The 26,593-nt window shown below is 40.1% G+C and overlaps 1 protein-coding gene across 1 annotated transcript; it reads right to left on the bottom strand.

Moving 5' to 3' along the window:
- Window positions 1-2,806: 2,806 nt before the first annotated feature.
- On the bottom strand, window positions 2,807-25,241 carry RAD21L1 (RAD21 cohesin complex component like 1). The gene is made up of 13 exons (XM_063121178.1): window positions 25,098-25,241; window positions 24,026-24,155; window positions 20,982-21,081; window positions 19,239-19,345; window positions 17,308-17,493; window positions 15,067-15,165; window positions 14,408-14,512; window positions 13,841-14,070; window positions 11,164-11,251; window positions 9,863-9,978; window positions 6,618-6,713; window positions 4,997-5,074; window positions 2,807-3,069 (listed from the first exon to the last, which is right to left on the bottom strand). Exons 1-13 carry the CDS (start codon window positions 25,239-25,241, stop codon window positions 2,881-2,883), a joined length of 1,668 nt encoding a protein of 555 aa, XP_062977248.1. The 3' UTR covers window positions 2,807-2,880.
- Window positions 25,242-26,593: the final 1,352 nt, after the last annotated feature.

Genomic DNA, 26,593 nt, shown 5'->3' with positions numbered 1-26,593 from the left:
GTGGGACCCACTACTTGTGCAACAGTGCTTTAGCATTTCTAAAAACAAACAAAAACCCACCAGAAATGAGTGCAACCGATGGACAGTTCAGAGTTCCCTTCTGCAAGAATCGTTGGCATGTCCTGTTCCACTTCTTTTGGGTTATTTTTTTTAGAAGTAATAAAGCCCCGTTGCATATAAGGTGGGTCCCACGAAAGCACAGGCACAATAGGATAATACCCTTTGCTTACAATTAAATGTTTCCCTTTTAGTTCTTTGTCATCTTTGCTCTTGGTTTAGGGCCTTATCTCACCAATATGGAAATGTAACTGGCTGAAACACAAAGATTCTGTGGTATGACTGAACCGTATTTTAAAGCTAGCAGGATAACAGCATTATGATGGATGAAGTGGGGAGAGGACTCCGGAGAAGACAATGTGCGCTTGTGCCTTTGCCCACAAAAATATATTGTGCATCACACCCCAATGGGGTCCCATTATCAAACTTGATGTAATACTCGAAGCATATTTTAATCCCGTGCTTGGCATCCTCATCCTCCACCTCAAAAAATGAAAAAAGAGGAAAATCCTAAGCATGCGATTCAAAAAGGTGTGTGACATTATGTGTAGTTTTAACCTTAGTAGTGTCAGAGCAGGAATGGCGTGGGCAGTGACATATTGCACAGGTGAGCAAACATTCATTATAACCCTTGCAGTGGATGCTATTCTTCACCATTTACTTATTTTAATTTATCTTTTAATTAGTGCTAAAATACTTTTCTTGCTATAGTTCTTTATTTAAATATTAGCAAAATACCACTGAAATCAGAGAGTATGTGGACAAAACTCAGGAGTTCACAAAAACATCTCAAAGACTCTTGTCTGAAACCCTGTAGAGCCACCGTCAGTCAATGTAGAAAATATTGAACTTGATGGACCATTGATATGACTCACCAGAAGGCAACTTTCTATGCTCCTAAACGGAGGGCGAATGAATAGTCAGCATGGGAACAAAGGCTTCATCTTCCTGCCAGCTGCCGTCTCCAAGAGGGTAGATTTCAGCCTTGTGGGATCCACTTTATGTTTTTACTAGAACCCCAAGGTCCACCAACTGTAGCCAGATGGAAAATGGTGGCTCAGGATTGGAGCCAGTTATGAACTGTATTCCATGAGCCATACTCTGGGATGACCTGCATGCTCACGTTTACATATGAGTTATTACAATTTAGGAAACGCAGTTTAGAACTTAAAATGGCTATTGTTAAACAATTGGGAGTTGGAGACTCCTATCAATCTACCATCATCATCATCATCATCCCACCTTTTGCCCAAAGTTGGGCCTACAAATTCTACAAATCTCTCAGAGATCTATCAGTAGTTCTCAATTTACTTTCTGTTCACCCTGATTGAATACTCCAAGAAGTTTCAGTCAAGCAGAGCTGGGAGAAGAGACAGCAGAGAAGTTTTCACACTCCCTTGAGCAGCAAGCCAAATATTCTGCCCCTACTCAAGGGATGGAGGTATGTGGAAAGAGTCTTGCTGCTGGTCTAAACATCAGACCCTCAATCCTCCTCCACTGTATGTACCTTGAGCAATCCCAGGTTTAAACAACCATCATATCTACCTTGGTGCTTAGAATTGTATATCCTAAACATGACAACATTTTTGCTAAGCTCTCCACCTAAATACACATTCTATTACTTTCCACGGTATTAAGACTTCCCCTGTCAAAAAACATTCATTTAATGAAGTAAATGAGTCAGAACACCTTACAAAATGAGAAGTAAAAACAAATAAAAACACTGTAATTAACTATTTATTTTAAATAGAACACATAATTTAAACAAGCCATAAAAATATTTTATAAATATTTTAGCCAGAAAATTGAATTATAGACCCATCACTGTTTGCATTGCAATATGTACTTTTTTTCTTTTTCAGATTCATCTCTGGGCAAACAAGTTTTGCCACTTTTTGTAGTACTTTAAAAAACTGCAAAACTTGTTTGACCAGTGATGACAGAAGACTGATAAAAGGAATGAGTCTGTACAACTTAGTAAAAGATGGCTCTATCATACCACATTCAACTTGCTTAAAAACATCCTCCGTCTGCATAATCTTAGGAAGTGCCTGGATGGTAGATCTTCCTCATGTCTCAGCTTCTCTAGTACTGAGACATGAGTGGGGTGATGAAGAAGGTAACACTGCTTCCCGGAATATTCCCACGCCACCAATGCAAAGCCACTACAGTGGTTGCTCAGGGAGGAGGCAAGGGAGGAGGGATTTGCAGGGAACTGGACGCACTACGAAAATGCATCTAATCCTTGAGCTAAGCACCACACAGGCTCATCCTAAGAGAGTAATATTACACACTGTATGCAATACTATAACTAAAAATTTCAGCTAAAAACCTAATAACTATATTGATCCAGAAGACCATAAATATGCAGGATTCCCATTCTTGGTATGAAAGTATGCCCTGAGTATGTGCCAATATCTTTTTTTTTAATAGCTTGTTATGTTAGCCAAGTATGTAAATAATGCATGAAAAACAGAAAATAGCCAAACCATTCTATCCTCTAAGAAAAACAGGGATAAATAGATAACCTATGCAAAATATTATGGTTCAACACTTTTAACACACACACCCCCAACAGTATTTCTACTACTTTGCAACTCAAACTCTAGACAGGCTTGTTGAACAGATTTTTTAATGATAACATATTTTTACACTGTGTATTTGTTCTTATTTTTAAGGAATTACATACACAGACCTCTTCAGTAGTAGTTACTATTGGAATCAGATGAAAATATAAAGCTTCTCTCCCTACAACATTTGTAAAATGCAGAGTTCAGTTTTCAATCGGAATAGCCGATGGTTAAAAGGAGACCATTGTAGCCCTCAGAGGGTATAGAACTTTGGACCCACCGTCACTGTAATGTCCGCATAGGGAGAAGCCTGAGCCACTTCAACAGCTCGTTGTTTCTTTAGAACAAGTAAGCTGTAGAATTTGGTTGCAACTTCTCTGTTGTTGTTCTTCCTACAGAGGGCCAGAAAACTGAAAGACTTTACTCCTGACTGGTCAATGTGCTGCACAGGGAAACAAAAGAGGGGTGTGGGGTGTGGGGGGGGAAATAGAAAAGTTATGAATTAAATTTTACATGTGTAGATGACAGTGAACAGTCATATGATAGAGGCTGCACTTTTGGTCATTATATTCGTAAATTCTTTGTTGCAAGGAACTGGGACAGAGACATAAGAAGAGTCCTGCTAGATTAGGTCAAAGACCTATCTAGTCCAGATGCTCTGGGACGCCCACAAGCCTGACATGAGTCCAACTGCCCTCGCCCCCGTCGTCTTCCAGCAATGGGGTCCTATGGGTTGCTCTTCTACTTTCCATTCATCCCAATACTCACCACTTCATATGCCCAGGCAGACACCACCATTCACACCCTTTGCAGTAGATCCATTTGCTGGGGAAGATTCTAGCTTGCTGCTCATCATGGAAGGCTTTGCACACACAATGAAACCACATAGGCCATGGCTAGACCTACGGGCTTTCCAGGAGGGAGGGGAGATGATCTCGCAATGTTATGATGGCAAGATTGTCCCCCTCTGTTTACACGCGGCGCGTGACATCCTAGGAGGAAGAGGACATTGTGCCCGCCATTCTGTTTATTTTTTGAAAGGAGCGCACGAGCGCTCAAGTGCAAAAATGTGAGTATTTTATTTTTTAAAAAAAATCCCCACTCCCCCCACCCCACCCTTGATGGGCACAGAGCTCCTGGCTCCTCACGGTTACTTGCGAGGAGCTGGGACAAACCACTGTCAGGTATTTGATTTGAAAGTGTTCATATCCAAGTGGAGGTTTTTCTGGAACTGAAGAACAAAGTGTATAATTTCTGCGATAGTCATCTCAAGGTCTTTGAGAGCAGCCAGGATGTGCAGCTGGATGGCTCTCTGACCAAGGCCGTTCGCCCATGTTTTTTTTTTCTTGAGGCATAGCAACACAATCCTGGTGATGCAATCCGGTGTTCATATTGCATGTGGACACTATGATTGGCTCACAAGGCTATTAATATGTGATGTGATTGGAGAGTGTGGAGAGTTTGTGTGAAGAGTTTTTGTGTAAAGTTCCTCAACTATGTTATGCTCTATGTAAATACTTGTAAAGTAAACTTAGATTAGTAGTCCAAAACGCTGTGTCTGAGTATTCCTTCACTTCGTGAACATCTGCCTGCTGCCAGTGACCTCTGTCTCTGCTGACGTGTGCTTGCACTCTGTGCATGCTCTGAGGGAGTGCAATACATCAGACTCCTAACAACCGCGACACAAGCCCACACATTCCGCAGTCTCGGGATGATCTTGAGACCCCGGAAAAAGCACGCTTAAAGGGTAGAGCGATATCCCAGCCCAAGGGAGGGCTCATCCCTCCCTGCCTCCAGGATATTGTCCTGTCTAGCTACGGCCATCGTCTGCAGCTCCTCCCAAGCAGCTCGTATGGGAGACAGAGGCTGATCCATGGTGAGGGAAGGATATATTGTTCTCTCTGCAGCAATGGGATGGATCAGTCTTCCCCTTTACACTGTCACCTGTGCTGAGGGACAAAGGTGTGTGTAAGGGGAACACCGTTCCCTTAGCCTGCAGCAGTGGTGCCACTGACAGGGATTCTGGATACCGTGCCTCTTTACACTCTGTATGCTCAGAGAAGTATCACTTCCATAGGTTGCCTGGTTTACATTCCAAGAATGCACATGGATTTTAAAGATGGCCACCGCTTTAAAGAGACAACAGCTAGAAACTGGTATTTATATGCAGGACATGAATCTAACAGTACAAGATTTGGGGCATTTTAAGAATTTCTCTTTATAATGAAATGTGGGTGCATCGTGATTTCATTGACTTTTGTATAACTGCTCTATCACAAACAATGAGAATGCAGCAATTACATAATATGTATTCATTATATTTACTTTTTAGCAGACATAGGGTCAGAAAGCATCTTAGAACATCTTACCCGGAAAGTATTTAACAATTCTAGAGTTCTCTTACTCCTCCTTATTTCTTCGTTGTCTAGCTCACTTCCTTGATGTCCCTACATTGTAAATTAACACAGTAATTATTTACAATATCCACACAACTAAAGGTTAAATAAAGAATGGCCATACTCTCTAAAACTCTGATATATTTCACAGATGGTCCCAGAAAACTCCTGCCCATTTGTCTCTTTAAGAACTTAAGAAGGACCATCCTGGATTAGACCAAAGTCCGATCTAGTCCAGTACTCTATTCATGCAGTGGCCTGTGGGAAGCCCACAAGCAGGATATAAATGCAATAGCACCCTTCTGCTTATGTTCCCAGCGGCTGGTATTAAGCCACATACTGCCTCCGATACCGAAGGTAACATAAACCCCTCATACCTAGTAACGTTGATAGCTTTATCCTTCATTTATCTTGGTGTCAAGGAAACTTTACCATGGACTACTATCCAATGTGATTCATTTCACAAATAAGATTGTGTGGTTAAGTTAACAATACCTTAATATGGTTGCTTAAAAGTGTCAGTAGAACTGTACATATAAATTTACAAAATCAGTCATTCTTACATAATCAACACACACACATAATTTTTCTTACAAGATTTTTTAAAACAAAGCATCTTACAGCAAAAACATAAAAATCCTCCCCAAAAATCAACTAAAAACCAATAGTACAAATGATAGTACAAAATCAGTAATTCATATTACAAATTCAGCAGAAAACTCATGAAAAGAAGCAGAAGAAACAGAAGCAAATTCACAACACATACACATATGCATGTGCAGAAAACACACCTTTCTGCAGTGCCACACTTTAAACTGGCACATAGAGAACCACAGTGTTGGAGACTGATGTGCCTCATTGGGGAGGGGATTTCATAGGGTTGGCACCCCATCTAAAGAACCCCTGCACCTAGTAGATATCTGCTAATATTCAGTCAGCATAGGCATATGGAGCAGGGTCACAGACATAAGTGAGTCCATATGGGGAAAGGGAATTCTTAAAGTATTCAGACCCCAAACATCCCAGGAGCCTTAGGATTGGAAATGCCCCTCTGAGGTTGGAGACGGGGCTCTGATCTCAAAGCTCCCCTCCCTGCTCATGGAAAGAGCCATATTCCTCACCTCTCCGACATCAGAACTCCAGTGTTCATGAACGGGGATAGTGGGAAGATCAGGGGCTTAGTGTGGATGGAGCAGGGAAGGCTCTGAATCTGCAGGATCCAAAGCTCACAGAGCCCTTGACCATGACTATGATCAGGTCAGAAGTTTAGATTAACTCTACAGCTATTTCTCTCATATTGCAATGAGTCAAAAGTTGTTTCGAGAAGAAGGGGAGGGGGAAAAACTGGGAGGAAGAGCAGTGAATGCTTCTCCTCCTTCCCTTGAGTGCTGTTGGAAGGACCCTGGCAGAACATTGGTTCAGAGTATTCCAAGGCCTTCTGTAAGGACTGCTCTGCCTAAGGCAAGAACCAACAGAATGAATTGAGCCTGGAAAGACAACCAGGGCTGATCATACAAGACCAGGATATTATGCTCTGGTAGACCAATGAAAAGGGTTTCTAACAAAGAAGTTTTGAATAAATCATTAGACATACGTTTTCCACTGCAATTTGCTCACTCTCAGACTCTCGTCTTACAGAGGAGTCGAGTAAAGAACCATCCGACAAAGCCGACACTATATTGACAGCTTCCTGTTTTTAGAAATAGAGGGAAAAATGATCAGTGTCTCTTAGCAAACAAAATTTAGTTCTCATTTATGTTCTTTTCACCCATATGCTCATTACTCAGCAGCAGAGGAATAATTAAGGCTCGATAGTGCTTCTGTGTTTAATTTTATGGTCTTAAATGTTTTTTAGGCAAGTTCATTGCTTAAATGGGAGAAGTTTAATTGCTGAATGTATTAGACTTCCATGTAAGAACAGAACAGTAATTTGGTGAAATACAACAACAATTTTTTTTATTAAGAAAACATAAATATATTCTTCCTTTGCTGCTTTTTCAAGAACTATTTCTTACTGTGTCATCCTATGCACGTCTATTCAGAAGTAAATCCAACTGAGCTCAATGGGACTTACTCCCAGGAAGTTTGCAGGATTGGGACCAAAGTTTATACACAGCTTCCCCTGTGGCGCAGTAATGGACTGAATGAGGGCCAACAAACTGAGACTCAATCCAGACAAGATGGAGGCACTGTTAGCGGGTAGTTTGTCTGTCTGGCTAGGTGATGTTCAACCTGTTCTAGAGGGGGTTGGACTCTACCCTAAAGGATCGGGTTCATACTTTGGGGGTGCTCTTGGATCCAGAACTCTCACTTCAGGCGCAGATGGACTCAGTGGTGAGGAGCACCTTTTATCAGCTTAGGCTGATATACCAACTGCACCCTTATCTGGACAGGGATAGCCTAGCTACAGTTATCCATGTTCTGATAACCTTTCTTCTGGAATAATACTAATACAACAACTACTACTACTATTACTACTGATAATAATTCTTACCCGCCTCTTCCTCTGGATCGAGGCAGGGAACAACATCAAATATAAAAATACTATAACATATATAAAACTGATTAAAAACATATAAAAACTACTACATTATTAAAATAACAGCCAGACATTTTAAAATTCGACTGGGTAGGCCTCTGGGTAATGGATTACTGCAATGCGTTATACATGGGCTGCCTTTGAAAATGGTCTGGAAACTTCAGCTGGTACAAAACTGGGCAGCAAGACTGTTAACAGTGACTGGCTGTTTTAATCTTTGTGAACCACCCAGAGAGCTTCAGCAATTGGGTGGTATAGAAATGCAATAAATAAAAATAAATAGTGGGGAGGCACCCGATCCACCTTCAAAATCCTGCACAATTTCACCCAGGGAAGGGAAAATCCTGGCGCACCAAACAGATGGTGGCACAAATAAACCTTTGGAGAATAAGCAAAAACATATGCGCATTTCCCCCCATATCCTAAAGTGCACAACAATTGAGCAAGTACAAATTCATGCAATTGCAAATTTGCATGAATTCATACTTGCACAGTTGTGCACTTTAGATTATGGGGGAAATGTGCATATTTTTTTTACTGTTTTATTTTTGCGACTCTGCCACTCAAAACTTTAGGCAGCTCTAGTCAAGGCACACATGTGGAAGGCATTAGGAAATGCAAGAGATAAGTGTTTGGGATGGAGGAGAGGAGGGTGGGAAACAGCACTCCTGGTCCTTTTTTTAAAAACAAACAAACAAACACCTAAACCTTCCTTAGTAAGGAGGATGCTCTCTGCACACCTCCAGGGCCCTGAGCCAAATATAAATGACATAATGCATTGGAGCTAGGTAAACGTATTTCTGCCAATTTGATATATTATTAAGCTTTATCCATTGGGAATTCCTAGAGAGCTATACAGGATCCACAAACTTATTCTTTGTGTGAGACAGAAAGGGATAATGAAGGAAATGCAAGGTACATTATGGCCTTAGCTAGACCTAAGGATTATCCCAGGCAAATGGAGGGGTCGTCCCTGCCTGCTCCAGGGATCCCCTGTGTGTCATTTGGATGCACAGAGATGATCCCGGGACGATCCCAGGATATAGGCCTGGTCTAGCTATGGCCACAGACTAGTTAGGGGTTGTTGCCTCCTAAACTGAATTTGGGCACTATAAAATGGCAGGGCCTACATCAAGCAGAAGCAGAATCATCACAAACAAAACACATGATGTGACATCATGGGTGCTCCTAGATGGAGGGCTGCTAGTCATAACAGTCAGAAAGCATTGTGGAGATATTTCATCTTTTCTTCTGTAACAATTTTTTTTCTGCCATGGGAGGGTTACAAATTCAGGATTATGTTGTCTGGACCCGCTGTAAAATTCCATCAAGAGGCAGCGCAATTGCACAATAAAAGCTTGTCTGGAAGCATCTCACTGTGTGTTTTCCGATCTCTGCCTCACAGTTTAGGTTTTAACTGCTGACCTCATCTCCTTGGTTTATTGTTTTATATTGTTGTTTTTATGAAATTGTAATTTTCAAATGTTTTAACTGGTGACCTCAGTGATGCTTTTGCATCAGAAGGGTGGGATATAAGTGTTGAAATACATACATACATGGCTATCTGTGGAGGAAAAACATATTATGTTTTTCCACCATATTATGTTATACTCGAAGTTACAAAGAAAATGGGAGAACAAAACACAGAGTGGTGCTGGCCCTGCGGTTTTTGTAATATCGAATCCTGCCACTTTAGCACTGAGTGCCCTACAATCACAGTATTCAAACGTATGGCACATGACTTCGCTTCCTTTCTTGGCCTTATTGGTTAAAGAACTAAAATATCAAGGTTTTTCCTTTTATCTTGAAGCATAATAATATCATAGAGATGTGAAATTCCACCACAGTCTTGATGGAAACACTCACAACGTATTGACCTGGTTCACTTGACACAACGACCCTCCCTGGCTTAATTTATCCATGGGGGAGCTGTCATGTTGTGCCAGGTGCCATTTTTGCATGGTGCCTGGCCTGCTGTGGCTTGTCATATTGTAGCCCTCCTATGGTTTCCCACTACTTCTTCCATTTTTTTCCTCCCAGGCAGCAGGGGCTGTTTTAAGGTTAGATAACCCTCAAATATCCAATGGCTTGTTTTAAGAGTTATTTGAGGGTATCCAACCCTCAAGCAGACCGTACTGCCGGGTTCACATGACACAAGCCACAGTAAGCTGGGTGCCCATGGGCATCTGGCACAACATGACAGCCCCTGTGGGTAAATTAAGCTACGGTGGGCTGTCATGATATATGAACAGGCCCATTGTCTAAGCACAGCAGTACTAACTTATACTGAAAGTACTTACCATAGCTTCAAAAATTACATGATTACCCCTTTCGTCACTGCCGTTTTGCAACATAGACTGAGTTTCTGGATAAACTGTATCCTGCAGAATATTTGGACCTTCTGCTATTGGCAATTCTGTATTGACAATAAAACAAAGTTGTACCAATCAATTGCTACCACTTATGAGAGATAGGGCCTACTCACAGAGCTTTTACATGATTGACTTGAAAACTGACTTTTTTCAGTTGGTTTGGCATGGTAAATGAACCTTTGGATTGTTCTATCATATGTCCAAAGACAGATCTATTCCAAGCACTATAAAAGTGGTATGAAAGCGGTATATGGAGGCAGGATCTACACTACTGTTTTATAGTGGTATCAAAGTGCACTGACAACTGTTGGGGCCCATGACACATTCCATATACCGCTTTCATAGTGTTATATCCTCCTTGGTGTAGATGTGTCATGGGCCCCAACAGTTGACAGTGCACTTCAATACCGCTATAAAGCACTAGCGTAGATCCTGACCAGGTTGCGGTTTAACTACTTTGAAAATGTTTCAATAGGTGGTTAGTTATCATCTAGATCTATGATGGAAGCATCCCATATTTCAGTGCAGCAAAAATCATAGTATCTTTATAGCGTAGGAAATTATTTTGTTAACAAAGGAAAGCATTCAATGGTATCATGGGGAGGAAAGACATGGAAAGAATAACTAAAATGATTTAAAAATTAACTCCAGGACTGACAGAATGTAACCCTCTGATTCATCTTTCTATCAATACTAATGCAAAACACTTTTCTTCCAACCCCTTTTCTGGAATTTCTTCAAGTCTTTTATTCCAACATTTCCAGTTCGTTTTTGGGGGACAGCCATATTCTGTTCCTAAATACTTTTTGATTTCTTTCTCTTATAATGGCTTCACAACATTTATGAATTCCTTTAAATCATTTGGGTTTTCTCAGAACTGCTCCAGAGTAAGCAAGAATAGCCATTAAATTCTGAAGGAGAGTCTAAAGTATTTCTCCCAATGACAATGCTGAGGTAGGGGATAAATCTGTCCTCTTCCAACCCAGATTTCACCCCTTGCCAAAACCGGCTGTTCTAAATGCTGCAGTTTTATTCTCTCTTCTCTCCCCAAAACACTGAACTATATATGATGAATGCACTCCTCAAATTTAATCACTTTCTTCTGCATGGGTATATGTGCTGGTGGTGTTGCATTAGAAATGCTGAAGTAAATACAGTAACCCTCTTTCAGAAAAAAAACTGGAGGAGGAGTAATAACAATTTAAATAGGAAAAATTCTAAAATCTCACTGTGGGCATTTTTCTCTTTGCTTCGTTCTTCCACTTCAACCTCTTGCTGCAAACATTTCCTTCTATTCCTTAGACTTTTAGCAAATAGCTGTAAAAACACAGATTTATCATTTTCTGTATAATTCTGGAATATGAATTTCATACTACTTAAGCAAAAATTCAACAAGAGAAAAGGTATGACACAGCTAATCTTGTCTTACTTAACCTTGTTTTTGTCACATCAAGTTTCTGTAGATATTGAGAAATGTCTAACTCATAATTAAATATACCGTCTTGGTCTTACAGGATTGAATCTGATGTTACATACCTGACATACTTACACTTGAGCATGAAATCACTGGAGGAAAAGGCCAATGAGCAGAGCATGTATCTTGTATGCATAAGGTCTTAGTTTCAATCCCAGGCATCTCCAGTTAAACACAGGCAAAAGAGCTTGGACAGATCTGTGCCTCAAATGCTGGAAACATGTTGTCAGTCAGACTAGACTGTACTAGACTAAAGGGACTAGTTCAGATGTAATATAAAGAGCTCCCTATACTTTTAGGGTGAAGATGGGTGTAGCATTTGGAGTGCTGCAACACGGGAGATTTGAAGGTGCCCACCTGCATTCAAGCCAAACATACTTTTTTACACCCATGGATAGCTCTGGGAAAAAGGAAATCATGCTGCAGCTTTTATGAGTGTTCCAATTTCAGTGAGGAAAAGCCAGAAATAGATGTTACTTACTTACTTACTTACTTACTTACTTATTTATTTATTTATTTATTTATTTATTTATTTATTTATTACATTTCTATACCTCACAATAGCCGGAGCTCTCTGGGCGGTTCACAAAAATTAAAAACATTCAAGGTATAAAACAACAGTAAAAAATCATAATATGAAATACAATATAAAAGCTCAACCAGATAAAAACAGCAGCAATGCAAAATTACGAATTTTGCAAAGTTACGGGTTGGCTAGAAGTCTGGTATCACCACTGAGGCTCCTCTGTTTAAGAGCTTCATCCCATGTCCTTGCTTCCCTCGGATTATCCCCGTAGCGCTAAGCCTTCGCGGTTGTTGTTGTTTTTGCTACCAGGCGACAGCGATCCTTTGTATGCCAGGAAGTGAGTTTAAGGGGGGAAATGTAAAAAAATAATTAAAAAATCAACGGATGACCCAATTCAATTCAAATTTGGTATGCTTAAAGCTCTCCCTAATGTCTATTACTGTGCCAATTTTGGTGTCTTTATCTCTAAAGCTTATGCAGATGTACAAATTTCTTTAAAATCCTGCTCCTGCACCCCAGCGGCGGCTTGGAAGATAAACTCAAAAAGTAGCGGCTAAATATGGCAAATCTTTTGGCTTTATAGCACAATTAGGGCAGGATGCCTGGGAGTACTTCACAATCAAAGCAGATTATAAGGTGGAAAACTTCTGAGTCCTTTGCATGCAATTCGCAGTGATTGCACAGTATAACGCTGGTGTGATAAAGCTCTAAGTATTTGCAAAGTGTGTGTATGTGCGTGAGTGTGTCTGGCGGGTGTCCACAATGTTGAACAATGTTCATCATATAAAAGGATCAATCTACAAGTCCTGCTTTAAAAAAATTAAAAATAAAATAAAATTAAGAACAGAAGGCAGGAGTGGCAAGAGTGTTTCTTGATACAGGGTCTGTCTTCACGGTGCTGAGTTGGCACAGCTCTGTCACCAAACCCCGTGGTATCGCTGGTGCGGGGCGGTGGGAAGTTATTTACATGGAGGGACACAGCACAGGCTTTCTGGCGGCCACTAGGCTCGTCAAGCGTGCCCCCTCCTCCTGCCGCGGCTTCTGGCAACCAATGAGAAGTTGCCTTCTGCCCGGGAATGTCCCTCAGCACAGCGCTCGAGGGAGGACAGACGGGGAAGAGCCACACTGACCTCACTTGGGCAGGAAAAGTCCGTTTCTGCTGCCTGTTTTCAGCTCTTTACCCTGGGGTGGCTTCGAATTGGCGGCTGCATCATATAACGGATGCAGCGTGGATTTGGAGCTACCCAGGGGCTTCCAGAGTGTATAGACAGCCTCCCCCCCACCAGTATCTGACATGCTGGCATATACACATGCAAAGTGTGTTGTTTGGTCAGGCTGAAGTTTTGTTCACACCACAGGAGAACCACCAGCTCTAATCAACAACAACAACAATTTTATTGCAGTCAATAGACCAGTCCAGCAAAAGTTGCATACAAAAGGACTGAGGGTACATTTAGTTATTAAAAACACTAGTAATCATAGGCCACAGCTAGACCTAAGGTTTATCCTGGGATCATCCAGGGTTCGCCCCTGCCTGAGCACTGGATCCCCTGTGTGTCATCTAGATGATCAGGTTTGACCCCTGGACGAGCCAGGGATAAACCTTAGGTCTAGCTATGGCCTAAGTCTGGCGAGTGAGAATGCACTGCTGATAGGACTGATAGCCCTATATATTAGTAAGAGGAATTTCATGAGCAAATGGCAACAGAAGGAGCACGAATAGGTAAATGACTCTTGGAACTGCAGAATAAATGGACAAGTTGGATACTTCCTCTATGGTCTTTGCCATGCACCCAAAATTAGATCTGTGAAAACATCTTAGAGTATGAAACCCTAACCTAAATATACCCGGTTTCCATTGGCTGTATAGCAACATGAAACAGCATATAAAGTCATAAACTGTTACCATTTGCAACTCTCCATTTATTAATGGCTGCGCAGGGTTGTTCAGAAGTGTGTCCACACCACCCAACTCGTGTAAAGTCATCAGTTTTCTTGTTGGGGGTGCAATGTCCAATGTGGTCAAGGTATCATTGTAGTTTATAAGCTGCTTTTGCATAGTAGTTCTGCTTAGCTCCTTCACTGCATCGACAAGTAACTTCCTTTTCCTTTTCCCTCTTTGCTTCTTTATGTGAACTAGGTACAAGAAACATTTACAATTAATATGTTACAGGTCAATCCAAGGAACTCTAGGCACATAGAAGCCACAGCTCAGCAAACATAATTACAGCTAAAAAAAATTAACTGGTAAAAAAGTATTTTATCTTGAAGATAAATATAAACATATGAGACAGATGTAATAAAGACAACACCTTTGAGAATACAAGGAGGACTAAGAGGTAAAAAACAAAACAAAAAACCACACCAGATAATTTCTGATGGAAAGTACTCACAACAAAACAGAATGCTTTTCTAGATTTGCTGTCGGACAAGCAATACATCTTAATTCAAGATAGAAATTGATACATCTTACCAGTATTATCAATTGGTTCTAGCACAAAGCCTTCTTCTCCATTGGACAATAATGTAGTTTCATTAAGTTGGAGACTTTTTGCTTGCTCCTTAGATCTGGGATGGTCTACAAAACAACAATCCACGCCCAGTTTTTGTGGTTTTTTTTTTTTTTATAAAAAAAGAGTATTCCACAATGTACTAAAAGATTAAACAGTAGAACCTATGGAATGTTACAAATGCTTTAAATTGATGGAACATATACCTGAGGAAGACACTAAGTTCTTGCTAGCTACTTAGCATTTTGAAGTTCTGCATTTTCTTACATATCAATTGTGTAATCATCAATTAGCACTGTTGTGAATGGTCACTTATAATTATCAGACTGTATGCTTTGCATTTCATTTCCATTTGACCTCACTGTCTACAGTTCCCCCACACCCCATACCATTGTGTACCTCCTAACACTTCATGAATCTGATGAAGCAGACTTTACGCCAAGAAAATGTATGCCATAATAAACCTGTTTGTTTTTCAGGTGCCGCATGTCTCTTTGTTGTTTTTGCTGCTACAGACTAACTGTTACCTTACTGGAAGTCTAATTTCTGGATGCATTAGCAAAACAAGTGCAAAAAGCTGAGAGATGAATTTTAGAAGCTGCAACACAGGCTACAAACTCACCAACTGTATCATCAACTGGAAGTTCTTGGAGTAAAGGAATTTCTTCCTCCATGTCAAAGACTGCAAGGAGGCTATTCTGCTCAGTTCCAAGCACATCATCTTAAGAAAATATATAATTTACATTACACATTACTTTATATGTAGAAAAAAGGATTTGCAAAACAGTTGTTAGGGCACAACTAGATATTTTGTGTGTTTAAACCCTGATGGCTGCTTTTAATAATGCATAGTGGCCTTGGGAGGCTAGTTTTGAGCGGAGAAGCAGCAGTGAGAGGAAGGAGGAAAGAATACCTTGCTCTTTCCCTACTCAGTGTTTTTTACTCCCAAATTTCATGCCCCAGTTATTTTTCTTTTCTACAGGGTCCAAGATGAATGTTTGTGAAGGCAACTTTTTTTGGGTTGTGTGTGTGGTGGTGGATGTGTTGGGGTAGGAGGTAGATTTGTACTGGATGGTACTCATGCACAGCACCAATACAGATCTGAACTATGCTGTCCAAATTGCATTTCCCTCCTTGCAAACTAGAACATCAACTATGGAACCTAGATAAGAAACTTCTTAGCTCAATTTCCACCTTACAGGTCTCATGATGTATGGCAGGAGTCCAGATGAACCCCTAGCTTATGTCAGTTGAAGGACTTTCTCTATTCTTGTCCCTCAAAGCAAGTGATAACATCTTAGTGCTTTCTATGTGTAAATAGTGATATATGAGAAATTCATTTGTCTGGCTTTGACTAGAATTTATCCAGTTGTACCTCCTGGAATCGAATGTGAATCCGGACCCATTCTGTGGACGGAATCTGTACATTTCTGAGCTTGCAATGTGTTTTGCAGAACAACAAAAAATGAGATCGAAAAATGCATACATTGAAAAATGTGCATAAAAGAATGTGAAGTTTTGAAAAATGCTCACAAACACACTTTAAACAATGAAAGGAAAATGTGTACAAAAATGTAGATGAGTATATTTGGAAAAATACATTTTTTTTTGTTTAGAAAGAAAAAGATACAAGTCAGAATGAGTTTTGATGTGAAATTTGGAGAACCTCAATGAGTTTAGATTTTGCTGATTTGCACATCCCTATGTATAAATGATCATTAAGTCTTGTCACAGCAGTGTATCTTCAAATTAGAATTTAAATACATTGGAAGACTCAAGTGAGTCACTTCCACGTTCAAAACAATATTTGTGGAAAGTCTGTCTTGGCCATAAGAAAAAAATAAAATAAAAAATCACTTCATTGGGTCAATCAAAATTCACAAAAAATGTGCACGCTTTTGTGATATCCAGATCTCTGCATGAGGCAAGGTGTTACAAAAAAGCAGGGTGGAATGGTGGGTCAGAGAAGAAGAAGAAAAAGGTTGACTTGATGTTGAAGTCATGGTGTCTGCATCAGCACAGTCTTGAGGTGGAATTGGGGAGCAAGGGTCTGCAGACATTCACTCTGCACATTTAGGCAAGGATTTGCATATCTTTCCAGTCAGAAGAGTAGCTAATGTCAACCTGACATAGCAGTGTCAACCTACATCCTAAAAATAGTAACAGACAAAATGACCACCAGGAATATCAGAGGAAGCTGTGGTTTCCTGCCTAGGGGGAAGATGTACCACATTACGGAAGGTATTACTCTGTATAGCACCATGTACATTGATGGTGCTATATAAATAAATAAATAAATAAATAAATAATAATAATAATAATAATAATAATAACCAGCTATTAAGAGAACCACCACAGAGCTAGACAGTGTTCAACCCAGTTCTTAAGTATGCCAACAACATTAATGCAAAAATAAATATAAGTTTAAAATGAAAAGAAGTTAAGTAAATCATTTTGACTGAGGTCAGAAAGTTAAATGTATGCCTTTAAAAAAAAAAGGCCAACGAAATATACCTTATGAAGCCATTACCATTAATTATTTATAAAGACTTATGTAGAAATCTCAGTCCTACAAAATTTGGAGCAGCGCCTGCATAATCAATATGAGCAAAAAGACTTTGGGCAATGTTACAGATGTTCTGTGCATGGATCTCTGTATCCAGACCATCCTTATCCAGGAAAGACTGCAGAAAAATAGATGAAGCTGGAAAGGTTGTTCTGTGCCACCAAGTCCACTTGGGCCTCAAGATCCAAGAACTTCCCAACCAGTGCTACCCCAATCCAGAACAGGTTGTATACCAACTTCCTGGACCTTGGAACTACCAATCCACAGAGCCTCCATCTTGTCATGATACATACATACCAATCATATCTCCTGCAACTCCTTCATCTCCAAACCCATCATGCTTTAATGCATATGTATCTTCATCCCATGCAGTTTTGTCTCCAGTGAAATTCAAAGAACTGTGATCAACCAAGAGGCTATTGGAACTAGACAATAAGCTGTCACTGAAGAAGCTACGCTGCCTTGGTATTTCAATTTCCTCACCTGTGAAAACATACAAAGTATCCTTTCAATTACGCCTGCACAGACTCATGCACAAGAAGTAGGATAGATAAGAATAAATAAATGATTTTTAAAAGTTTATTTTTTATTTTTATTTTTATAGCAAATGTCTCCTTTTGAAAACAAGAACAGGTTTAAAAGGAAATCTGCACTTGAAAACAAACAAGTGTGTTAAACCTAAATATAATTTCTTACAGTTAAACCAAATCACAATAATCTACCAAACGTATTGACAATGAAACTAGATGATATGAGGAATGCTATTTCATTTCATGTGTCTTGTTTGTTAAGAAAAAGGAAACAGCAGGCATCGGGTGGGGGGAAATTCAGATCAGAACTGAGGTATGAAGGAAGAAAGGTTATTCGTTCCTCTTCACACTACAGTCCTAATGAAAATTATTCACTGAAGCTGCTATTTGCTATGGGAGGAAAGATGTTATTACTGATCATGGAATCTCCTGGGGCCAATATTTATTATTGTGGGCTCCCTACTGGGCAATCAAATTATCAGAAGCATTGGAATACAGGAAATACCATCCTGCGTCTCAACAAGATTATATACTGAGCCCAGATGGATGGTCACGTATCCCTGTTTTATGTCCTTTAACTGTTTAATTTCAAGTTATGAATATTTATGGCTGCTCCAAACAAACAAACAAAGAAAAACTATTTTATCCACTGACTACCAGTGGTTTCTGGCCACTTACAGTCTAAACTTATGCATGTTCACTCATAAGTAAAACCCACTTTGTTCAATGAGACTTACTTACAAATGTGTGCATCTGACTTATATCTTATCCTTCAAGTAAGTGATCATCCTTAATAGCTTTGCATGTCTGCAGAAATAGCAAGCAAAATTTTGTCTAGAAATATAGTTATGCAGTGCAAAAGGAAGGCAGAATTCATTATTAAAAACTGATCCAATATAGTTGTTAATTAGTATACTCATTTGACAATTTTCAGATATCAACAAGACTCCTTTCCATCTTGAAGGTCATACATGCACTTCTTCATCCTTGCCATATGCTATGACAGGGGGTTGCAAGATACATAGAGCAAAACTACACATTATATGCAAACAAGTGTCACCCTTTTTAGCTTGAAAAGCAATTTTGGGAGTGTTCAGAGGGCAAATTCACATTTGAAACATTATGTGGAAAAAGCTAACGGGGGTGAGGGGAAGCATTGGTTTTATCATGGTTGTGCTTTTTATACTGTATTTTGTATTTGTGCTTTTAACCTGTTGGTTGTTTTACTATGGTTTTAATTTTTGTGAACCGCCCAGAGAGCTTTGGCTATTGGGTGGTATAAAAATGTAACAAATAAATAAATAAATAATTGTGCCTTCTCCACCTATTTCTCCACTCTCGAGCTATTTTTCAAGCTAAAAAAAGGAGCACAGCGCTAGTTATGTATGTTTGTACTTTGTAGCTTGTAGTTTGACACTTTTCTACCTAGAAAAATTGGGGATGTGTAACCACCCTGGTTTGGACATGCTCAGAGAATGAATGGTGGCTCATTAAATAAATCCATTAAAGTATAAAACCTTGACAGTACAATTGTATAGAGGTCTACTCAGAAATAAAATGTATCAAGTTCAATGGGACTTACTCTCTGGTAAGTGTGTACAGAATTTACAGTTTTAGGAACTGAAACTGATAGAACCTAAAATTAGAACTAACATACCATTCATAATTTGACTTTTGAAGAAAAAACTGCCACCTCACCAAAACTGTCACCACGGAGCACATCCTGCCTATAATGCTCTTCAGTCAATGTGATGTCCTCAGCTCTGCTCTGGTTCAGGGTAAAATGTTGGGCAACATCAATGGCACTGAGGAGAAATAATGTGACTTTATCTGGAATGAAGCGACTGAACTGAAAAAGCTATTACATAACAGGGCCATATTTTTTCTATAACTTCCTAAGTTCAGAAAACACCTTCACCAGTCTAAGGTGTTCCTCCTCCTCCTCCTCCTCCTCAATTTATTTTCTAACTTACTACAGATGCACTGCCTTTCTGGAAAGCACTCAAGACATATGTGGTTGGAAGTACTTAGTAATGTGGGGCTTCTTCCATTACCGTTTTCATCCACTTCTTCACCCAGCACATAGTTAAACTATGGAATTTGCTATCACAAGATGTATTAATAGCCACCAATTTGGAAAGCTTTTAAATGGGATTGGATAAATTCCTGGAGGAGAAGGTTATCAACAGCTACTAGTCTTGGTGATTATGCACTTCCACCAGAATCAGAGGCAATACGCCTATGTACACCAGCTGCTGGGGAAGATGGGTAAGAGGGTGCTATTGCATTCAGGTTGTTTGCGAGTTTTCTGTGGGCAGCTGGTTGGCAACCGAGTGAACAGAATGCTGGACTAGATGGACCTTTGGTCTGATCCAACATGGCTCTTATGTTCTTATGTATAATATACTTAAATTATTGAAATAATAATATTAGGCAGAAGAAGTATATCACTCCGCCAGGAATGCTAATCTTAGCTTTTAAAAAATGTAACCCCCCCAAAAACAATTAAACACCACCAAGGATACCCCTATTCCTGCAGCAGTACTGCCTATCTTTCTGTGATATTTTACCTTTTAAAAATAGTTATGTGCTTCCTCCAGCACTGAAATGTACAGTGTGGCGTAGTAGCTAAGGTGTTGGACTGGGAGTCGGGAGATATGGGTTCTAGTCCCCACTCACTCGGCCATGGAAACCCACTGGGTGACTTTGGGCCAGTCACAGACTCTCAGCCCAACCCACCTCACAGGGTGGTTGTTGTGAGGATAAAAATGGAGAGGAGGAGGATTGTGTATGCCACCTTGGGTGCCTTGGAGGAAAAAGGCGGGATATAAATGTAATAAAGAAAGAAATAATAAAGAGATTTAAAATGGAGAACAACTAATCCCCTCCAGCACATTGACAGCAACTTCTCCCTTGAAATCCCAATCTCATTCCACCACCTGATGGGACTTAACTTCATCTATAAAAATATATTTTTTTAAAAAAATCAAAATACCTGCCCACTTCTTTCTGTCTTATGGCAGGAGAATTTGTAGAGGGGAGGCATGGGAATCAGAGGAATTGAGAATAGCAGGGTAATGCAGGGTTTTTTTTAAAAAAAAATGACAGGGAACCAGACACTGAAATGGAGTTGGGGGTTTAGTGAGGAAGGAGAGTTAATATTTCAAATTCACTGCCCGCCCCCCAAAATCAATTGTAAAGCAACAGCAACGAGGAAGGACATTGCAGGGCTTCTGTCCAGATGAATCATGTAAAAACTTGACAACAGGATTTTCTGCAATTCCTGCCCCTAGAAAGCAAAGCATGCATTGACAGACACTGTGAAGAAGTAGTGGTTTCACCCCGTCCTCACATGAATATTAGTGATTAAAACAGCCAGTCTTCGATGCATCCTGAGTAAACTACTAAATAAAGAGAGATACCAAATTGAAAAGCACGTACTTCACCTCAGGGAGTTGTGTGTCAAAATCATGGAATTCTTCACACAATGTGATGGCATTATAATTTGCCTCAGAGTTCCCTTTTGGGAGATCAACAAGTCCTAAAGAGAAATATACAACATAAGATAAATAGCGGCATGCTGTGATGATCCCCTGCAGCATATAAATTCATCAATAAACAGGACAAAAAACAAAGTTATAGCAGCGTCACAAATGGCATTATCAGTATTCAGGACTGCAAATACTGTATCAGCATCAATTAGATAAATCAGTGTTATTTTTAAAGATGGGCAATTTCCCCTGATTCATATTGGATTGGCTCAGAAAATAAACTGAGCTGTTTTCCCAAAAGTTGGAAATAGATGTCATGAATAGTCAAGGCACTGCTGTGAGGTCCTGTAGGTTTTTTAAAGCTAGATTTAATTAGTAGTCTGGAAGGCTTTGGGACTGTTCCGCCTCTGGAATGTCAGAATCTGTTTGAGCTGATCTCTGTAGCGCCCTCAGAGCAGGGATTGGGGAGTGGCCCTCCTTCCACGGCCACCTGCTCTGAGAATGCTGGCAGAGATCAACACACACAGAGATCAACTCACACGATAGTCAACGGTTAACGAAATAATCAACCGTTGCTTAAATAGTCAATTGTTGATTATTGTGTTGTTTGGCGGACCTTTTCCACACCACGGTTGGTTATTTCCCCAAAATAACCAATGCAAATAATCAACGGTGTGCAGAGCTGACTATTTGCACAACCGTTGATTATTGTGTTATGTGGCAGGCTCCATTGACTACTTCACGTACCTAAACAGTAGCCAGGAAAGAGCTCTTGCCCAGTGGGGTTCCATAAACATGTGTCATAGCAAGGGGGTCGGTACCTGGTGGGGTGCCTCCCCCAATGAACCAGAGCCACGCTCTGCTCCTTCTGCTTCATTGTGCTTCCGTGCTTCCAAGGATGTGCACGTGCCATCCCTGGGTGGGGTGGGGCACCGCGATCGGCAGAAGGATTTCTCCCGCAGCCTGTTTCAAAGTCAACCTGCAGGAGCAATCCTTCCGCCGCGACCCTCTGATACCCACAAATGGACTTTGGAATGGCGGCATGTGGGGAGCTGCCAATTGTGGTGCCCCACCCAGGGATGGCACGTGCATGTTCCTGGAAGCACGGCCACGCAACGGAGCAGGGCTCCAGCATGCCGGGGGAACCCTATGCAGGTTCAGGCATGCCACCTGGTACCAACAGTGGAGGGATGGACCTGGCATAAAGGGAACCAGCGCCACTATTTGGTGGAAGGATAGAGAGGGGATACGGGTGGACAAGCAGTCAGTTAGTCAATGCACAGTTATTTAGTAGTCAACTCACGGTTGATTATTATGATGTCGTGTGGGGAGTACCTCCTAAATAGTCAACCGTGGAGTTGAGTATTAACACATGGTTGACTATTGTGTCATCCAAACTCGCTCAGATTCTGACATTCCAAAGTCCAAACAGGCCCAAAGCCTTCCAGACAATCTGAATTTAGGAAGAAGTTATCCAAATCTTCGATCCCCTCTCACTTCCCCCCAGCTCCAATCCCCAGACCTATTCCCTTTAAGAGCCGCACTTACTGGATGGGCCATGAGGTATTGGAATGAAGGAGGTTTTTCCTTCTCTGTGCAGTGTTTCAGTATGAAATACCCTGGTGGCCCTCTGGAAGTGCCGTTTCCACAAGGACAATTGAAAAGACTCCCTTCTCACTGCTGCTGTGGCTGCAACTGACCCAGCCAGTAACTGGGGCTTTTAAAGGGGAGAGATTTTGAGGACTGCACAACTGGGTCAATGGCTGAGGGGTAAGCCAGAAACGTTTCTCTGGCTTGCATTTTAATCTGAGTTAGAGAAGAATTTGGGAGTCCCTAATGCTCCTCTTACCAGAGGTGAACATTTATGAGCTCTCAAAGCTCAAATCCAGACCCCAACCAGCAAAATGCTGGCATCTTTTTTTTAATTATAAATCACTGAGTACGTGAAGCAGAAAAGCAACACATTTACACAAGGATAAATGTCATACAGTTGTTGTCGTTGTCATTTATTATTGTTGTTGTTGTTGCTATTACCATTATTATTATTATTATTATTATTATTATTATTACAGTCAAATAACATTCACATTTGTATGTTACTTCTTCTCTAAAAACTCAATGGACTGATAAGCATTAAGATGCAAATATCCCTTCGCACATAATGGAACAAACCATTCCATTGAAGTGAATGGGGAAGCCCAAGTGAGCATTATTCCAATCCCACATGGAATGATTGGATTGGGTGAATAATCAACCATGTCCATCAGGCTCTTCAATGGCTTCCAATGGCTTAATAGACACCTTACAGCACATTCCTATACATGCCTACTCCGAAATATACCCCACTGAGTTCAGTGGGGCTTACTCCCAGATAAGCAGGTATAGCATTGCAGCTTCGCTCAAGTATGGACTAAAATGGAGACCTTCTTTGTATATAACAACACAATTCATGGATTGTTGCTGTTGTTGTTTTCTTGCTTCTCAATATTATTTCTTTTTTATTCAAAAAATATCCTTATCTATTTAGAAGAATCTTCAGGAGGGGTAGATAAGGGATGAAGATAATTTACTTTTCTTTTATTGTCTTCTATTCTGAAGCATTTTAATTAAAAAAAAAATACAATTCCAAATTTCTTCACGCCCTTGGAGTGCAGAAACATTTTTGTTTTTATTAATAGGATTATCAGGATTTTGTGGGCTGTGTGCAACTTTGAGGTTACTTGTCCCTGCATTATGTTTTTATTCACAATGAATTATTTTCTTATTAGTTTTCACAGACAATAATTCTGTTTTGCAAATGGGAAAGAAAAAGTGACTTAATTTCTTTTTAAAAATTGATTAGTGGTGACTACAACTCCCATAGTCCCTGAACATTGACTATGCTGGCAAGGGATGATAGGAATTTCAGTCCAAACATCAGGAGGGCACCAGGTTGCCTATCTCTGCTGTAATAAATAAACAACCACAACAGGTCAACGGTGGGTGCAGGCATACCTGGACGAAAAGTTGACTGCATTTTAAGTAGAGCTTCAGTGCAGTCTGCCAAAAGATACTTAGCTTTTCTGTGATAGATTCGCACCACTCCCAGCAACAGATGTCCAGAAGTTCGCAGAGCAATTTTAAACTTGGGGAAAATGTTTATATTATTAAGTATTAATATTTATGGAAAAGACCACAGTAAAAACACAAGAAGAACCCTGCTGGCTCTGATTAAAGGTCCATCTAGTTCAGCAAACTACTCCCAACAGTGATCCACTAAATGGCTGCGTTCGGACAACACAATAGTCAATAGTGGGTTAACTCCACAATTGATTATTGAGGGAATGCTTCCCATACAACATGATTATAATCAACCATGGCATGGATTAAGGCCAGCTTTAAGTTGACTATTAGTCAACGGTGTGTTTGATTGAAACATCCCCCACCCTTTCCCTCCCCCTCAGTCCTCCGCTCGAATCCCATCAGACTTTGCGAGTTCTGCTGGCTGGGCTATAGTGGAAGCTGTCGCTTTGGTTGCTCTTGCCAGGGGACTCTGTAGTCGCCCAAAATAACCAACTCTGTGCGGCGAAATAGTCAACGGTGGCTGACATACAACACAATAATGAAAGGTTGTTCAAATAATCTAGGTTCTATTTGGTTATTATTATTTTAAATTCTTTTAAACGTTAATATTGTATTTTATTGTGCTGTATTTTTTTTTTTAGTTGTGGTGAACCATCCAGAGAGCTTCGGCTATTGGGCAGTATAGAAATGTAATAAATAAATAAATAAATAAATCCCTTCATGCATTTGAGAAAATGTGAAATAACATTTTCTTCCTCTCCCTCTCTCTCTCTCTCTCTCTTCTAGCCAGCATTAGTGCTGTGGGGGAGGGGGGAGAGGATTCAAAATGTAAAGGATGTGTATGTGTGCCACCCATGAAGCAGAGAGGGTCTTTGTAGCAGCCCCAGCCTACCCCAATTCAACTGAACAAAGGATACAATCACATGCTGCACATGATGCTGTGTAAAACCTTGAGGACATTTCTACTGCTGCATTTTATGAGACATCTCACTTAGATTCATACCTTTGGGGAGAGTATCTTTTCAACAGTAGTCTCTAAGTTGCATTCAAATATATGTGCTTTTGTGACTTTCTTATCCCAATGAGCAGCCAGCCATATCTTGGCCAAAGGCCCACGCTTATTCATAAGCAGCTGCATGTAGAACATTTTTGCGAATATTGTGTTCTTTAATTTGGAGAGCTAGAGAGAAAAAACAACAATGAAAAATCATTTAAAATGTTGAGTGTGCCAGTTTTCTATAATTTTCAAAGTTATTAAGTAAAAAAAAATAACAATCTTGTTTAGCAATAAGTGATTTGGAAGGGAACAGAGCTGCTTTTAGTTAGATTTTTAAGCCCTACGTGTTTGCAAGCTGTTTTAAAGAATTATGTCGAGTATGTATAGAAGACAGGTAATTCTGCATAAAAATAGGACTAGCTGGCTACTTGTGCAAATAATATCATCTTTATATTAGCTTTTCATCTCCATGAAAGATGCAAACTGTTAACCATCCCCACATAACTAGATCATTAATAAAACATATAATTAATTGAATGAATGTTCTGGAACACTTAACTGTTTACTATATTTTACTTGCACGAGCAACAGCATTAAGTAGCCTGTAAACTGTAAATCCACTATATACTTTCAAGACTGTAATTCCAAGAATATAATACTTGAAAGAAAGTGTCATTAATATCAACCTAGACCTACTTGAAAGTAAACGTGGTTAGGCTCGGTCTGCAAACGTTCATTCTTAGGACCCAAAAGAAATTGCTTTTGAAAAAGCCAAAAGAAACAAAAGAGGAAAATAAAAACACAGCACACATTTTTGAAAAGCACTATCTCACCAGGAGTTCTTGTGCTATTGTAGAAAGAAAGATTAGGGGAAAATGGAGGAGAGCCAGAATGAAGAAAAAACAAGGAAGGTAATTACCACTGTGTACTTTCAGTTTCCTCTGACAACATAGTTTACATCTCCCCCACACAGAGAATAGGTATATGAATCTGCCAATACAACCTTAACTAGGGTGACCATATGGAAAGGAGGACAGGGCTCCTGTATCTTTAACAGTTGCACAGAAAAGGGAATTTCAGCAAGTGTCATTTGTATATATGGAGAACCTGGTGAAATTTCCTCTTCATCACAACAGTTAAAGCTGAAGGTGCCGCCCTCTTTTAAATCTGGTCACTCTAGTATAGCTCCTGCAGCTTTAACTGTTGTGATGAAGAGGAAATTCCGCCAGGTTCTCCATGTATACAAATGACACCTGCTAAAATTCCCTTTTCTATGCAACTGTTAAAGACACAGGAGCCCTGTCCTCCTTTTCATATGGTCACCCTACCTTAACCCTTCATGCATCTGATGAAGTAGACAATATCCATAAAAGCTTATGCCAGAACAAATTTGTTAAGTCTTTAAGGCAGGACAAGATTCTTTGTTGTTTTCGCTGCAAAAGACTAATACCTTATTTCTTTGATTCTAAGACGCACTTCCCCCCCCCCATATAAACATCTCT

The sequence above is a fragment of the Elgaria multicarinata genome, chromosome 1 (genome assembly GCF_023053635.1).
Source record: "Elgaria multicarinata webbii isolate HBS135686 ecotype San Diego chromosome 1, rElgMul1.1.pri, whole genome shotgun sequence".
NCBI lineage: Eukaryota > Metazoa > Chordata > Lepidosauria > Squamata > Anguidae > Elgaria > Elgaria multicarinata.
Note: the sequence above shows the minus strand (reverse complement) of the source record. Positions and strands in the feature narration are given on the sequence as shown.